General features: G+C 45.5%; 2 protein-coding genes across 4 annotated transcripts in view; both read right to left on the bottom strand.

The window, feature by feature from the left end:
• LOC120916109 (mpv17-like protein 2) overlaps positions 1 to 3036 on the bottom strand; it is a 29819-nt gene extending 26783 nt beyond the window's left edge. Inside the window, exons 1-2 of one of the 2 annotated variants that reach the window (XM_040326937.1) lie at positions 2935 to 3001; positions 1869 to 1956 (exon numbers count right to left, since the gene is read on the bottom strand). The gene's annotated coding sequence lies outside the window, so the exon portion shown is untranslated. Of the gene's footprint in view, positions 1 to 1868; positions 1957 to 2934 lie in introns of both variants that reach the window. The other variant, XM_040326929.1, reaches the window with a different exon arrangement.
• Positions 3037 to 15075: 12039 nt separating this feature from the next.
• Positions 15076 to 15653, bottom strand: part of MPV17L2 (MPV17 mitochondrial inner membrane protein like 2) — a 32982-nt gene continuing 32404 nt past the window's right edge. For both annotated transcript variants that reach the window (XM_040326917.1, XM_040326921.1), the window contains exon 6: positions 15076 to 15319. In XM_040326917.1, coding sequence (XP_040182851.1) covers positions 15215 to 15319 — 105 coding nt within the window. In that variant the 3' untranslated portion in view covers positions 15076 to 15214. The remainder of the gene's footprint in view (positions 15320 to 15653) is intronic.

Here is a 15653-nt window from a genome sequence, read left to right as displayed (position 1 = left end):
GCTTGTAGGGTGGGGCATTGCCCCGGTGACTTACGATTGGCTTAGTGCAAAGACAGTTGCCTGGTGGGAATCCTTTTTTTTTTTTAATCAGAGATGTTTATTGAGAAAAACAAAAAATTTTTTAAACAGAAAAGAAAATCTGGTGGGAATCCTTAGGTGGGTTCAGACTAAGTTCCAAACATGCCTGAGCTGATCCCTAGTTGGGGGGAGAAGGGCTGTGTTCGCAGTAACTAATCCTGTCTGTACTGTGCAGGCAATTATCCCAAATTGTAAACGCGTTAAAGGTTTGAAAACTAGGCTTCTCCAATGTATGTTAATGAGAACTGGATTAAGCCAATCCCTGGCCTTTCTATTAGGACAGATCATGCTAATCTAGTTGAGAAATGCCAGCAGTCACCTTCTCCTCAGAAACATCTAGGGCTCGTGCACACTGCAGATCAAAAAAAAAAAAAAGCTTTTACAGGCATTTGAGCTTTTATTTCAGCTTGAAGAAGCTTGTGCTTTTTTAGGCTCTTTTACATGTTTTTGTTGAGCTTTTTTGAGCATAAGGCTCCATGCACACTGGACACTAAAAAAAGCTATAACAAACGCCAGTAGCTTTGCAGGGAGCCTTTCAACGTTTTTTAGCATTCTTGCAATAGCTTTTATTAGCGTTTTTCAGTGTAGTGTTTTTTCAATGGATAAAAAACGTTTTTGAGTGTTTATTAGCGTTTTAGGCGTTTTTTGCGTTTTTCACGCAGAAAAACTGCACTTTGAACGCAAATTTCTTGCATTCAGAAAAAAGACCATAATCTCCACTGCTCATTAACACTAAATAACGTCCATGTGTGCATGGACACATAGGCTAACATCGCGGCCCGCGTCCCGCCGACGTAATTTTACTATGACTCGGTAGGGAACAGGTTAAAAAAAACACCAAAACGCCAATAAACTGCAGTTCATGAGTACACATGGTTGTTTTTCGGCATTAAAAAAAAAAGTAAATTTTTAAAAACGTCATTTAAAATCATCGTGTGTGGGCTTCACATCGTCTTTCGCCTTCTGAAAAACGACAAAAAAATATTCGAACATGCTGCATTTTTTAACGTCGTTTTTTAAAATGTTGTTTTTCGGTTTGTAAAAAATGATCGTGTGTGGGCTAAACAAGGAATCAGCTAAAAGCAGCCCAAAGGCGAATAGAACTTCCCCTTCAGAGTTCCGTCGTACGTGTTGTACGTCACCGCGCTTTGTTCATCATTTTGTAAAAAACGATGGTGTGTGGGCAACGTTGTTTTTAATGATGAAGTTGGAAAAACTTTGTTTTTTGGACATGCTGAAAAACGTTGTTTTTTTTTAATGCCGAAAAACGACCGTGTGTACGCCGCATGAGTGTTTTTTTTTCACAAACCCAATACATTTTTTCCAATTTTTTTGTGTGCGTTTTCAAGCTTTTTCATGCTCTTTCATGTGTTTTTGGACACTTGGGCATCTTTTGTGCTCAAAAGCTCATATCAAAAATGTGAGTTTGGTGGGTTGGGAGTTCTAAACTCCCAAAAAAGCCATAGTGTCATTGGCTAACATGGAGGGGAGTTTCCAGGCAGAAATGAGAGCTCAAAAAGCTGTAGGAGCAGCTTCTTTGAGATGCAGAGTGCATGAGCCCTAATACAGAAGGAGTATATTTTGAGGGTTCCTGCATGATTCACATGCAGTTCTGAGTAGTCCGATTTTAGTCCTATTCATTTTGAATGGGCTCATCGCACCACACCAAAAGTAATGCATGTACTACTATTTGAAACGCACGGCAACAGTATTGCATTCTACTTTTTTACCATGTGATTTGGTGCAGACAAACACACTGCGTTTGCATCCTGTGCTTGGGGTGTCGTTACCTTTGCATTGACCTCCGCAGCAGATCGCAAGGGCAGTGCGGGAAGCACATTCTAGTGTGAACGGCACCGAAACTTTTTGCACGAGATGCTGTGTGAATGGGAACACAAAGGCGGTTATTTACGAAAGGCAAATACACTTGGAATTGCAGTCGCTGGAGGGGTAGATCTGAAATGAGGGGTAGATCTGAAATGAGGGGTAGATCTGAAATGAGGGGAAGCTCTGCTGATTTTATTCTCTAATCATGTGCAAGCTAAAATGCTGTTTTTTTATTTTCCTTGCATGTCCCCTGCGGATCTACAGCACTTCTAAGTGTAACCCCCATAGTGTTTTTTTGTGGGTACATATGCAATTATTGTTGTGCAATTTTCTTTAAATTTACCTTCAACTATGTAATGCAAGGGCCTACCTGATTGCATACAAATTGAAAGTGTTTAGGTTTGACTTCATATTATATGGTTTTGGTAAATCTAAAGGAAAAAAAAAAAAAACGAAAGAAAATTGTATAGCGTGTAGCCAGTTTTAGATTGTAAGCTCCCAGGGCCAACAGACACTCTTGTATTGTAAGTGTACTGACTTGTATAAATCCTGTATAATAATAATTTGACTGCAAAAGTGGAAATACCCTTTAGGACATTTTTAAGCCAAAAATTGTGATCTTTAACGTGATTAGCCCCACCTATTCTCAGGAATTTTCTAAATCTTCCAGATAGGAACACAATGTGTGTTCATGTGGATTTCCCATTCCTTCCTGGACTGAGACAACAAACAAGCAACACCTGACAGAGGCTCTAATAACCCCCCCCTGATTATATCTATAGCCTCACGTCTGACCATACATAAGAGAATTCTCACAGTCTGCAGCGCCACCTGCTGGGCACTTCTGGAACACAACGCGCACATGAGGTTACCTACTTGAGGAATAGGTTATCAAACATTACACAGACATTCTAATAACAGGGAAGACAGCGAGGGGTAATTCGCAGTGACTGTTGCCTTACACCCCTAAGATAGTGTATAAATCTGTGCCAGTTATGTCCTAATGTAATAACCTCACACACACCATACCTCCAACCGGAAGAACAGGACACCAGCAGGTGATACCACCGAGAAGGCGGAAGGACCTTTGCTGACATCATCATCATGTGACCGACCACATGGTGCACTGACACAAGCTTTTGGGTGCCAACTTTGCTGAGATGTGTGTGATTCACAAACACAAAATTTGTGTTGTGTTACAGTCTGACTCCAATGATAAAATATTGTGTGCTTTCTGCTTTCCTTGCAAACATGTGAGCTCAACCCATTAAAAACTTCCCAAAAAATACACTAAATCTATTATTAGCGGTCACAACATAACCATACATCCCAACCTTTTGAGATGGGAATGAGGAACATCTATTAGCAAAAGGTATACAAAAAAAAAGATTAAACCTACCAATGTGCTTTTTTTTTACCACTACTATTCTCATTATACTACTTTGGAAATTACAAATGCAGCGATTTAGAAATTGGAGAAAGGTTTAGCACTGGGAAAAGGTGCATTTATATACAACTATATAGATCAGACCAAACTGAGGGACAAATTGGGGAGGAAGAGAGGGAAGAGGGGAGTTTGTTCCAAACAGGGACAGTATGCATAACTTCAACAAAATTCCTACTAAATGTAAAGGATAGAACTGTATTGAGTTAATAAAAAGTGTGTGTAAATGAGGTCTCGAGACTCGTTTACATAGGTGCTGTGTCGTGTACAGCCTCAGGTCTTCATTTGACAGGCTTTTGGATGCAGGTGTATGGCCCCCCGAACATTGACAGTGTGCATTCGGGTCCACTCACCCACACCTATCAAATTAGGACCCGTGTCTGTGTTTCTCCCTGCAGCAGCTTAAAGCAGGTGGGAGGGAGAGAAACAGGCTTTCAGCTGCTGCAGAGAGCCACACAGGGCATCCTTCTGTAAGATTTAGTTCACACCTCTGCGTGTGGCTGTGGGAATCACAGCAATACCCGCAACCAGGGCCGGCCTTAGGTGTTCAGGCGCCCTGTGCAAGCTAATTCTGTGGCGCCCCTCCCCCCATCTTCACCCTCGCCCCCTGGTCACCTAAACATACCCAACATGCCTGGGCCCCATCCCATACTTTCTATGGTACAGGAGATGGTCAGAGATTGCAGACATGGTACAGGAGATGGTCAGAGACTGCAGACATGGTACAGGAGATGGTCAGAGACTGCAGACATTGTACAGGGGTGGTCAGGGACTGCAGACATTGTACAGGTGGTGGTCAGAGGATTGCAGACATTGTACAGAGAGGGTCAGAGATTGCAGACATTGTACAGGAGAGGGTCAGAGATTGCAGACATTGTACAGGAGAGGGTCAGAGATTGCAGATATAAAATAAGAGAGGGTCAGACTGTGGTCATAACACAGGAGTTGGTCAGAGACTGCAGACATTATACAAGTGTGTCCTAGCAGTGACCAGTGTGGAAAAATATTGATCACTGCAAACAGGAGTTTACAAGCTATGACTTTAAAGCGGAGCTCCACCTCCACTCCCGCTCATCGAACCCTCCCCCCCCTCCGGTGTCACATTTGACACCTTTCAGGGGGGTGCAGATACCTGTCTAAAGACAGGTATTTGCACCCACATTTCTGGCGACACAGTCTGCGGGCAGGACTTCAGATCCCCCCCCCCCCCCCCGTTGTGTTCTGGGAAACTCGGCTCCCAGAACACAGCAGGACCAGTCAGCATGGGAACCAGGCAGTGAAGCCGGAGCGCTTCACTTCCTGTTCCCTCAGCGTGGATGGCGGGGGGGCAGCAGAGTGACGAGTGATCGCTCTTCTCTGCTGCCGACGGCGCTGGACTCCAGGACAGGTAAGTGTCCCAATATTAAAAGTCAGCAGCTGCAGTATTTGTAGCTGCTGGGTTTTAATATTTTTTTTTTTCAGGGGACATCCGCTTTAAGTGCCAAAAAAAAAAAAAAAAATTTTCTAACAGTCATTTCTCAAGCACAGGAGGACAGTAAATGGTTTAACAGGTCTGTCAAACTCCCTGCCTGACCAGCTAATTCCTTCAAAGACAACAAGGAAAGTTAGATAAATCAGGGATAGCTGACACCAACTCTGCACACATAGCCTTAGAAACAGATAAGAAGCAGTGTGAGAAGACACAGAGGGGAAGTCATCCCTCCATCATTGTCTAATCTACACACAGCACAGGAGAACACACAGATCATTGGACTTCTGCATTACCAGTGAGTGACATGATTGATCATACCTTCTCATTCTCAGGTATGTCGGATCTCTGCATCCCGAGTTACCATCATCTTCTCCTGGTCAAATGTGGCGGGCTGGGCAATCTGATTGGCTAAGAGGGTGATGATAGGCGGAACTACCTAGAAGTCACGCCCTCCCACTCAGAAGAGCAGCTCTATTGGCTGCCTGACACACTGGTCTGTCCCTCTCCCTCCAGCATGTGAAAGCTGTGGGAGGGAGAGGGAGGAAGCTGCACACCACTCTGCACCTAATAACACCCGCACTTGAGCGCCTTGCTGTCCGGGGCCCCTCTATCCTCTGCCGGGAGCCTGGGGAGCGACAATGAAGAGGAAGAGGTGACTCACATTCTGCGAGCTGTGCTGTGCCGAACGTTGCCCTCTGTTGGCCATGGCGCCCTGTGCGGGCGCACAGCTCGCACACACCAAAGGCCGGCCCCTGCCCACAACCACCCACTGTGAAAACGCGCAGGGTTGGCATTCATTCTAATTGGCACCATCACACATGTAAAATCAGTGCGGGTACCACAGGGAAATCGCTTGGTCAGGATGACCATGCAATTTCCCTGCAGGCTGCGTTTTGAAAAAGGTGCATGTACCTTTTTCTGCAAGAAACACAGGAACGGCAGAAAAACACATATGTGAATCTAGGGTTATTGCCCCTCTGCCCTGCCACACTGATTTTCCTGGCTATTTGGCCCCCCTGTGTGACCTGGCCAGCTATAGGAGGACCAGTAGTGCCCCCCCCCCTATCGGCAGCCCTGTGTACTGGTGATTAAGGATTAGAGATAAGCTCAAGTGTGTTTGGATACTCTTCTGAACCCACCAGAAAGCTGTCACCTCTAATCTTTTGAGCTGGAAGCATGCCGAGCAGCTGCATGTATAAATTCCTCTTGTATATATGCAGCTTGAATGCCCTGCCAGAGATGATTGGTCCATTAGAGCAGGGGTGTCCAACCAGTGGCCCGCGGAGCCCTCTGATGTGGCCCGCCACCTCCTGCTCTGGGATGGCTGGTTGGCAAGCCCAGATTGCCGACCTGCCATCCCAGAGCATCAGTGTTGTGAATAAAGTCGACGGTAGAGGAAGCAAGTGGCTTTTCAGAAAGTTCAACACACATGCAGGATATAATCGACGTCTTTGGCAAAGTGCAGCTAACCACCACACCCACATTGTGGGAAGACCACAGACCATCAGAGTAAAAGCAGCCTTAGGCCCCTTTCACACGGTCGGTCCAACCCAATCAAACCCTCCATTCACACTTTTGTCCGTATACACCTGCCTACATCAAATCGATCTGTTAAAAACAAACAAACAGAAGTGGGATCCTCCCCTTCCATCTGATTGGATCAGAGGGCCCATAGAGTAGATTGGACCGTGTCTGTTTTGCATATGCAGGACTGGACACAAACCTTTCATCTGCCCACTTCGCTCATTGTGGCCCGCAACAGGTTACTAGGTCGCTTCAGTGGCCCTCGGCCTTCAAAAGGTTGGGCACCCCTGCATTAGAGGGTATCAGTTTCCTGGTGAGCTCAGCCACATGTTTTTAAATGTTTTCAAATTTCAAACCCTATTTTCCGATGTGCGGGGTGCCATTATATATTAATGGCACCCCTGTGCGTCTGCTAAAAAGAAGCGCATTTTACCTGTGAGTTGGGGAATGCATTTGATTAGCACACAATCCCTGACCCACATATGTGTGAACCTAGGTTAAGAGGGGAATTCTCTCCTAGCTGGGCGGACTGTTCTCCCCCCCCCCCCCAGTGGAAATGTCCTACTACGTAGGAGGAAGTACCACGATCTTCAGTAGCTGAGCCATACCTTACGAAGTGAATTATTATGTTTACCTGCTCATTGTGGTCCATGTTTGCAATGTATTTTCTTATAATTTGTCATGTTTGTTATTCTAAATAAATACAGATATATATATATACAAAAAAAAAAGTAGGGGGGGGGGGGATTCTCAATTCCCACTGTTGCGTCTCTAAGGGAAATTTCCCTAATGGCACACAGATAGCAACAAAAATAACCTAGCAGGAGGTTTTAATCCTTCCCTTGAAAAAAACAAAAATGGTTTGGCAAAATATGGACTTTAAAGTGGAATTAAACTAAAAAAAAAAAAATGCTGACAGGTAGACCTTATTGGACTCTTCTGTCATAAGTGCTTCTCAGCCGGCCAGTGTTAATGTGCCATGACGATGTGGCTTCTGTGCAAATGCATGGGAGTGACATAATTGCAGCTTGGCCAATCAAGAGGCTGAATAGTCTAAACCCTGAAGGAAGACTGGGAGAAGATCGACATACCTGTTAAGAGCAGGAGTGCTGACAGCGCAGTGCTGGAAGTAAGCCTGCCAAATTGTGCCAATATGCTGTGTGTCTAGATGCCTAAATGTATAGAGTTGCTGCCATGTGATTGGCCGAGTCTCAGCAGTACAATGGCCATAACCATGAATAAGGGCTCTTTCACACGGGCGGACCGTATGTCCGCTTTTTCATCCATCCGTTTACGGATGAAAAAGGGACATACATTGATCCCTATGAGATTGCGGGTGTCCGCTGATACCCGATCTCATCCGGGTCCGCAATCCTCCGATTCTGCAGACGGAGGAAAAATAGGATTTTTTGTACTCACCGTAAAATCCTTTTCTCTGTCGTCCATGGACGGACACAGCCTCTTCAAGTCTTGACAAGTTGGTTGTTCCCTGTTTTCAGGAGAGGACTAGGCAGAACATTTAGATATTCAGATACATGTTATTTTAACAGAGATGAACAGCCCCGCCCAGGGGGCGGTCCCTCTGGACATAACCCACCTCCCTGCAGCATGCAGCCTCAGTTCGTAACAAGCAGTACAAACCTAAAGGAGGGGTGGGGGCTGTGTCCCATCCATGGACGACAGAGAAAAGGATTTTACAGTGAGTACAAAAAATCCTATTTCTCTTATCGTCCATGACGGACACAGCCTCTTCAAGTCTTGACAAGTGGGACGTCCCCAAGCAGTGTCTAAAACGAGGGGTGGGAACAGTATCAGTAAAAAACACACAACTTCACCCCAAACAAGCAGAGCTCCGCTTTGATAAGCACTTTGTCTCCAAACACTATGACCAGGTGCACAAGAGAGACTCCTCCAATACTCTATTTATAGGGATCGACAAATACAGGCCACATTGGAGAGGTAGCTCCTTGGTCAGGAAGATTTCTAAACAGGAAATGTCCTGGATCTATCGACTTAAGACTTATGCCCCTTTTGGCCTTAACGTCCGATACGGACGTTAATGCATTTATTAACAATTCATAGGAGGTGACTAATATCTGTTATTAACATTTTTTACTGCTTATGGATTTTTTTATATAGTTTTATGTCAACATTTATGATATGTAATATGTGTTCATAACATGCAGTATTTTTTTCTATTTCGGTTGTTAGGAATGTTTAACTTCATTGGATGGAATTATCTGGTATCATGGGCCAATAGTTGCCATTTTGAGTCTCTGCATGCGATATTATAATTTATTTGCTTCCAGGACTGTTTTAGTGTACTTTTTATAATAAATTAAGTTTGGAATATTTAAGTAATTTGAATATTTTAATATGTCCATCGTTTTAATTAATATCCATTTGAAATAATGTTTTTATTATTACAGCCTCTGTGGTGATTTTTTTCTTAGGTTATATGTTGCAGTTGGTACAACATGAATCTCCATAACCTGCCACTAGAGTATGTTTGGATGCCATAAGTGAAATTTATTTAATATCTACAGGGAGTTCTCTTCCTTTTCCAACGTTATCCCATGATCCCATGTTTGGGGACAGGGATTCAAAGTGAGGCTTGGCTCATGATACCAGCTCGCCTGTGTGCCTGTCCTTATGGGGTCATTGAAAATGAGGCTTGGTTGGCGGCAGCGTGCGCCTCTGCTTACAATGTGGGCATGAGGCTTGAAGCGCACTCCGCTGTACACGTGGAGTGGTGCGCTGACGCGCATGCCTCCGATTGGTAGGTCCGAACGAGGCTTGGTCCTCTGTTTGGCATACGTGCGCCGCGTTTGTGGGCACGGTTTGATTATTTTAGCATGTATAAAGGTTGTGACGTGATGCGCTGCCCGTGCCCCTGAAAGACGCAAGTTATTACGGAACAGCGCGTAAATGCCATTTACCCATTACCTACCATCAGGAACGGGTTTACCTGCAGGGGACCGGCCGGCACCGCAGGTTTAAGGCCGTTTATTTCTTGATCTGATGTAGGTGTGTTTTTTTTATCCTTGCTTAATAAATCCTATACGGTTTTACACTATGGGAGCTATTTTTGTTGTCTTTTTGGTATGATTTCTGCCATTGGAGTCCATCAAGTCTGTGGGTGATGTGATCTGACCTATCATCATTCGGATTTGGCTGAAGTAGAGTGAGCAGCATCTGTTTTAAAGCTGTCTTTGACCCTCTGTAATAGGGGGTCACTGAGATCCGGTAAGCAGGCACTTCTCTCGGTGGTGGATTTTACCATACAATTTCTATCTGTGAAGCAACTACAGCATTTGGAAGAGACTGTTTTCACATGGGTGTTCCAAAATTTGAGTTTACCATAATATTTCTATAGCATCATCACTGGTGTTTATTCTGGACTTTTTTGTTTATACAACACTTATCTGTTTCACGTACCAATATAGTGTTTTTTTTCATTGGACTATAATATCATTCATTTATTCACTCAATTTTATTTATGTGTACTAAGTGACAATCATTCACTATTTTGGTTACTTTTGGTGCAGATTGTTTATAGTTAGAGCAACCTATATTTTTTCTATAACTTTAAACAGCCGCCTGAAAAACCTTGGCGGCCGAAGGAAGCATCTGAAGATCGCTGACATCAACCTTGTAAAATTTGGAAAAAGTGTGAACGGACGACCAAGTCGCCGCTTTACACACCTGTGAGACAGACGCTTGATGTCGGAAAGCCCAGGAAGCACCAATTGCCCTGGTCGAATGTGTCGTGACCGGAAAGGAGGGGCGCCCACTCCCTAAGAGCATAGGCCTGTATGACGGTCTGCCTGATCCACCGAGAAATGGAGGCTGACGAGACCGCCGGGCCCTTTTGTGGACCGGATACCGACACAAAAAATGAGTCAGACCTCCGAAACTGAGCCGTAGCTGACAGGTACACCCGAAGAGCACGTACCACGTCTAAGGAATGAAGTGCAACCTCCTTAGGATGTGCCGGCCGAGGGCACAAGGATGGAAGTACAATGTCCTCGTTAAGGTGAAATGACGAAACCACCATAAGAAGAAAGGAAGGTTGTGGGCGCAACACCGCCTATCCTTATGGAGGACCAAGTATGGCGACTTGCAGGACAAGGCTGTCAAATCAGAACCCTTCTGACAGAAGTAATGGCCACCAAAAAGGTCACTTTCTGAGAAAGCATCAAGAGAGGAATCTCTTTGATGTCCTCAAAGATAGGTTTCTGAAGAACCGAGAGCACCAGATTCAAATCCCAAGGGGGAAGAGGTGGTCTAAGAGGGGGAAGTCAAGGCTGAAAATCTGTCCCTAATGGTGCTTAAGGCAAGCTTCTGATCCACAAAATGCTGTAAAAACAGCAGGATCCGGACACCGAATACATCCGTGGATGCCAACTCATCTCTTCGCATAAAGATGTAGGCCTTCCAGGTGCGATGGTAGATCTTCCTAGAAGAAGACTTCCGTGCCCTCAACGTGGTTGGAATGACCGAGTCGGAAAGACCTCAGTCCCTTAGAACCTGGCTTCAATACCCATGCAGTTAAAGCAGGATGGAGTATGGAACCTTGAGACGGAAGGTCTCCCGCATTGGCAGCCACCAAGGCACATCCACCACTAGGCGTAGGAGATTGTGTACCAAGGGACGCAGGGGCCAATCCGGAGCAATTAGAATCATCGGATCCCTCGTCCTCAACCCTGCGGAGCAGCCGAGGAAGCAACTTCAATAGGGGAAAGGCATAGATTAGCCGATACTGACCCCACGGGGCTACCAACGCATCTGACGCGTCCGCCCAAAGGATCTCTGGACCTGGCCACGAACCTCGACACCTTGCAGTGGAGACGAGAGGCCAGGAGATCCACATCCGGTGTGCCCCAACTCCTGCAAAGGAGTTGAAACACCTCCGGATGCAATGACCATTCTACCTGGTCCAGCATCTGGCGACTCATGTAGTCTGCCTGCCAGTTTTCCACGCCTGGAATGTAGACCGCTGATAGAGCCGGCACGCTTCTTTCTGCCCACCTTAGGATGTGAGCGACCTCGGACACTGCAGCCGAGCTCCCCTGATGGTTGACATAAGCCACCGCCGTGGCGTTGTTCGATCTGGATCCTGATCGGGCGACCTTGCAACGTCCTCGACCACGAGGAGAGGCATAATCTGATCACTCGAAGTTCCAAGACATTGATCGGTTGATGGGATTCTTCTAGAGTCCAACGACCCTGGGCCGACTGGACCCCCCAGCCCGTGAGGCTGGCGTTCGTTGTAATCACCGTCCACTGAAAGGGAAGAAACTACTTCCCTGACCGAAGACCCGGGGATCTCAGCCACCAATTCAGAGAGGCCCTGACCAGGTGGCTGACCTGAATCTGGCAATCCAGCGACAATGGAGATCTGTTTCATTTGGACAGGATCTCCCTCTGTAGTACTCGAGTGTGGAACTGGGCATACGGTACTTCCTCGAACAAGGCCATGAGACCCAGAACTCGCATGCAAAATCGGAGAGACGACCATTTGCGGGATGCCAACACTCTCACTGCAGACTGAAGAGTCCAGAATCAACCCCAGATATTCCAAACGCTGAGTCGGAACCAGGACTGACTTCTGAACGTTCAACACCCACCCAAATTCTTGGAGGGTCTGGCTGGTTATAGACACGTCCTCCTTTAATTCTGAGCCAGAAGCTGCTCTCAGAAGATCATCTAAGTAGCCCATGGTGGCAATGCCTTGCTGTCTCAGCAAAGCTAGGATCAGTGCGAGCACCTTGGTGAAAACTCTTGGTGCTGACGCCAGGCCAAAAGGGAGGGCCACAAACTGTCAGTGGTCCTCCCCGTTCGCAAAATGCAGAAACGTTTGGTGACTTGCGCAGATTGGGACATGCAAGTGTGTGTCCTTGATGTCCAAGGACGCCAGAAAGTCCCCCAGGTGGAGCGCAGCTACCACCGAGCGAATGGATTCCATGCGGAACTTCCTGACTTTCACAAAGGCATTTAGAGCCTTAAGGTCCAGGATTGGACGGACCCCGTCCTTTTTCGGTTCCACAAACAGATTTGAATAAAATCCCTGAAACCTCTCATCCTGCGGAACGGGTAAAATTACCCCGCAACTTAGCAAGTCCTGTACTGCCCCCAACAAGGCAGCCAGACGAGCCGGTAGGAGAGGGAGACCTGAAGTAAAGAATCTGTTCGGGGGGGATAGGAAAGAAACTATCTTTTACCCCGAAGAGACCACCTCGCAGACCCATTGATCGGAGAACAGAGAGGTCCACGAGTCGTGAACCTGCAAAGCTGTCCCCCCACCCATGAGTTAGGTGGGGCAGGCCTTCATGCAGGGGCAGGCTTGGGTGCCAGCTTGTCCGGCTTACGCACCCAGGGACGTTTCTGTCCCGCAGCTGAGCCTTTGTCGGCTTGGGAGGGTTTACCTGCGGACCCTGACTGACGAAAATACAGCTTCTGCATGGGAAAGGAAGGACCCGGCTTACGGCGGGGTTCCTTCCCCTTGGAGGACCGAGGGAGGAGCGTGCTCTTCCCTTCCATGACATCCTTGAAGCCTCCCACATTTGAAGGGTAAATCCGCCAGGGCTTTTTTTTTAGAGGCCTGGTCCGCAGACAAGCATTTCAGCCAAAGAAGGCGGCGTAAAACCACCGCCGCAACAGAAGCCCTGGATATCAAGACAAATAAAATAAAATCTTTTCCTCAGGGCGCTGGGCTCAAGGAGAGCCATACGTCCTCCTTTGCTAGGCAGAACGAAACTGAGGCTGCAGGGAGGTGGGTTATGTCCAGAGGGACCGCCCCCTGGGCGGGGCTGTTCAAACTCTGTTAAAATAACATGTATATGAATATCTAACATGTTTCTGCTAGTCCTCTCCTGTAAACAGGGAACATAACCCACTTGTCAAGACTTGAAGAGGCTGTGTCCGTCCATGGACGATAGAGAAACCCTATTTTTTTCCATCAGTCTGCGGATCGGATGAACACGGACAGACGGTCCGTGTTCATCCGATCCCCCCATAGGGGAGAGCAGAGATCTGACAGGGCAGTCCCTGCACAGTGTGCGGGGACCGCCCTGTCATCCACTGGCTCAGCGGAGCGATCCCCGCTGAGCAAGTGGAGGTTCACAGGGCGGATCATCACAGATCCGTCCCGTGTGAAAGAGCCCTAAGCCTGCAAGTGCAGACATGTTCTCTACACAGCACTCAAATGACAATTCCAAGAAATAAACAGATTTTGCAATTGAAATGATCAATAAATAAAAAAAACAGCCGGAAACGTATCAAAAATGTGTTAAAAAGCACATGCAGAAACGATCTGGGAGGACATTTTTGTGGTGTGAACTAGCCCTATCATGCGATTGTTGGTACCATTCTGTAAATCATATAATCAATCAGAAAGTCAGTAAAAGGTGAACAAACCTTTAATTAAAGTAATTTGGCTGCACTATGTAGTGCAGTTTTGCCCATTTTATTTCTATTGCAGTACTAGTGGGGTTTCCAAGCCAGCCATTGAGCTGCAAGAATAGTGTTGTAGACCACTTAACCCTGTGCTTTTGTGACCATATGTACATAACAAGGTTTGATGTGAATGCGCACCTGGCAAATGTTTTTTTTTCTGTACCTTTAATGTCCCACCCGTCCGCAGTATAGGCAAACGACGGAAGGCAGGATCCCGTCTCATTCTGGCATGACGTCGCCCCAGTCTCACAGCGATCTCGGTAACCACCTGCTGCGCAGCAATCTCAGTAAAGAGCCAATGACGTGGGTCTTTGGCTGCGATTGGACACAGCCGATCACATGGGTAATTCCATGTAAACACGGAGGTGTCGTTAATCGGCCCTCCTCGCCTCACACTGACCAAGCTGATCAGTGGCATCTACCCACAGGGGGGAATGTACAGATAATCAGGGCATTGATCATCAGTGTACAGCCCCAAGAGTGCCCAGCAGTGATACCAGTCAGTGCCCATCGGGGATGCCAATCTGTGCCCATCAGTGATGCCAGTCAATGCCTGTCCCGCCTACCATTGCCAATAGGTTCCGCCTATCAGGGCTCATCAGTGCTGCATATTACTGCCAACTCTTCAGTGCCCATCAGTGCAGCCTCCTCAGCGCACATCAGTGAAGGAGAAAAATTACTTATTTACAAAATTTTCGGAGAGAAACTAAAGACAAATTGTTTTTTTAGAAAAAAAAAACCCCAGCGGTGATTAAATACCACCAAAAGAAAGCTCTCTTTGTGTGAAAAAATGATAACAATTTACTTTGGGTACAGTGTTGCATGACCGTGCAGTTGTCATTCAAAGTGCGACACCCCTAAAAGTTGAAAATTGGCCTGGGCAGGAAGGGGGTGAAAGTGCCTGGTATTGAAGTGGTTAAATCACAAATGCTTTAATTACTCTCCAGAGAAATCTCTCTCTTCCTGCATTAATAATCCATCAGGTTCTAGAGGAACAAAAATGATAAAAAAGCACATGCAGAAACGATCTGGGAGGACAAATTATGTTTAATTATATACATAATTTACAAAAAAAATATATATATATAAAAATAAGCACCAATTATAATACATAGTTATTTAGTATCCCCATGAATTTTACATATCAGTTTTCCAGATTTAGAAATATACAGCAAAATAATTGTGACAGCTTAGTGGTTAAGAATTGTATTATAAAGGACACCTTTGAACTTGAATATAAAATACTGTAGAAATGGCAAAATGTGTTGGTATATCAAAATCATCCTTAGTTTTACTTTGCAAGAAAAAAAAAATGAAAGTTGGGTGGTGCTATGGCATCAAAGATATAGATATGATTTAATGTCAGACGTATGCACAAGGCAGATTTATAGGACAAGTAGTTCTTTGCCCCCCTAGACATTTTTATCTAGCGTTTTTGGCAACTGAGTGGACATCGTAGTGGTAGGCACCCTTTCTTCTGGAATTTGTGTCTTTGATTCTTCAGCAGATTCTTCGGGCTGTACATAATAAAAAAATAAAAATAAAAAATACACAAAATAAAATTTACTTCCTAGAATATTTAATATTTTACAGCTTTAAAAATGAAATATATTCGCATTTTAATGTTCCTCCTTTTACATCAGTTACTGTTTCAATGACACAAACTAAAATATCCAACTCCTCCTCATTTTATCCCAAAAAGTTTTGCATGGACATACACTTTATTACTTCCTGCCTAGGTCAATAAACACATCTCAAACATGTTAAATGTGCTAGAAATTTACTTTAGAACTCCAAAGTGTAATATAAATTTATACATACATTTGATATTATATTATATATTTCCATCTT

Source organism: Rana temporaria, chromosome 1 (genome assembly GCF_905171775.1).
Source record: "Rana temporaria chromosome 1, aRanTem1.1, whole genome shotgun sequence".
NCBI classification, from domain to species: Eukaryota; Metazoa; Chordata; class Amphibia; order Anura; family Ranidae; genus Rana; species Rana temporaria.
This window is presented reverse-complemented; position numbering and strand designations above follow the sequence as displayed.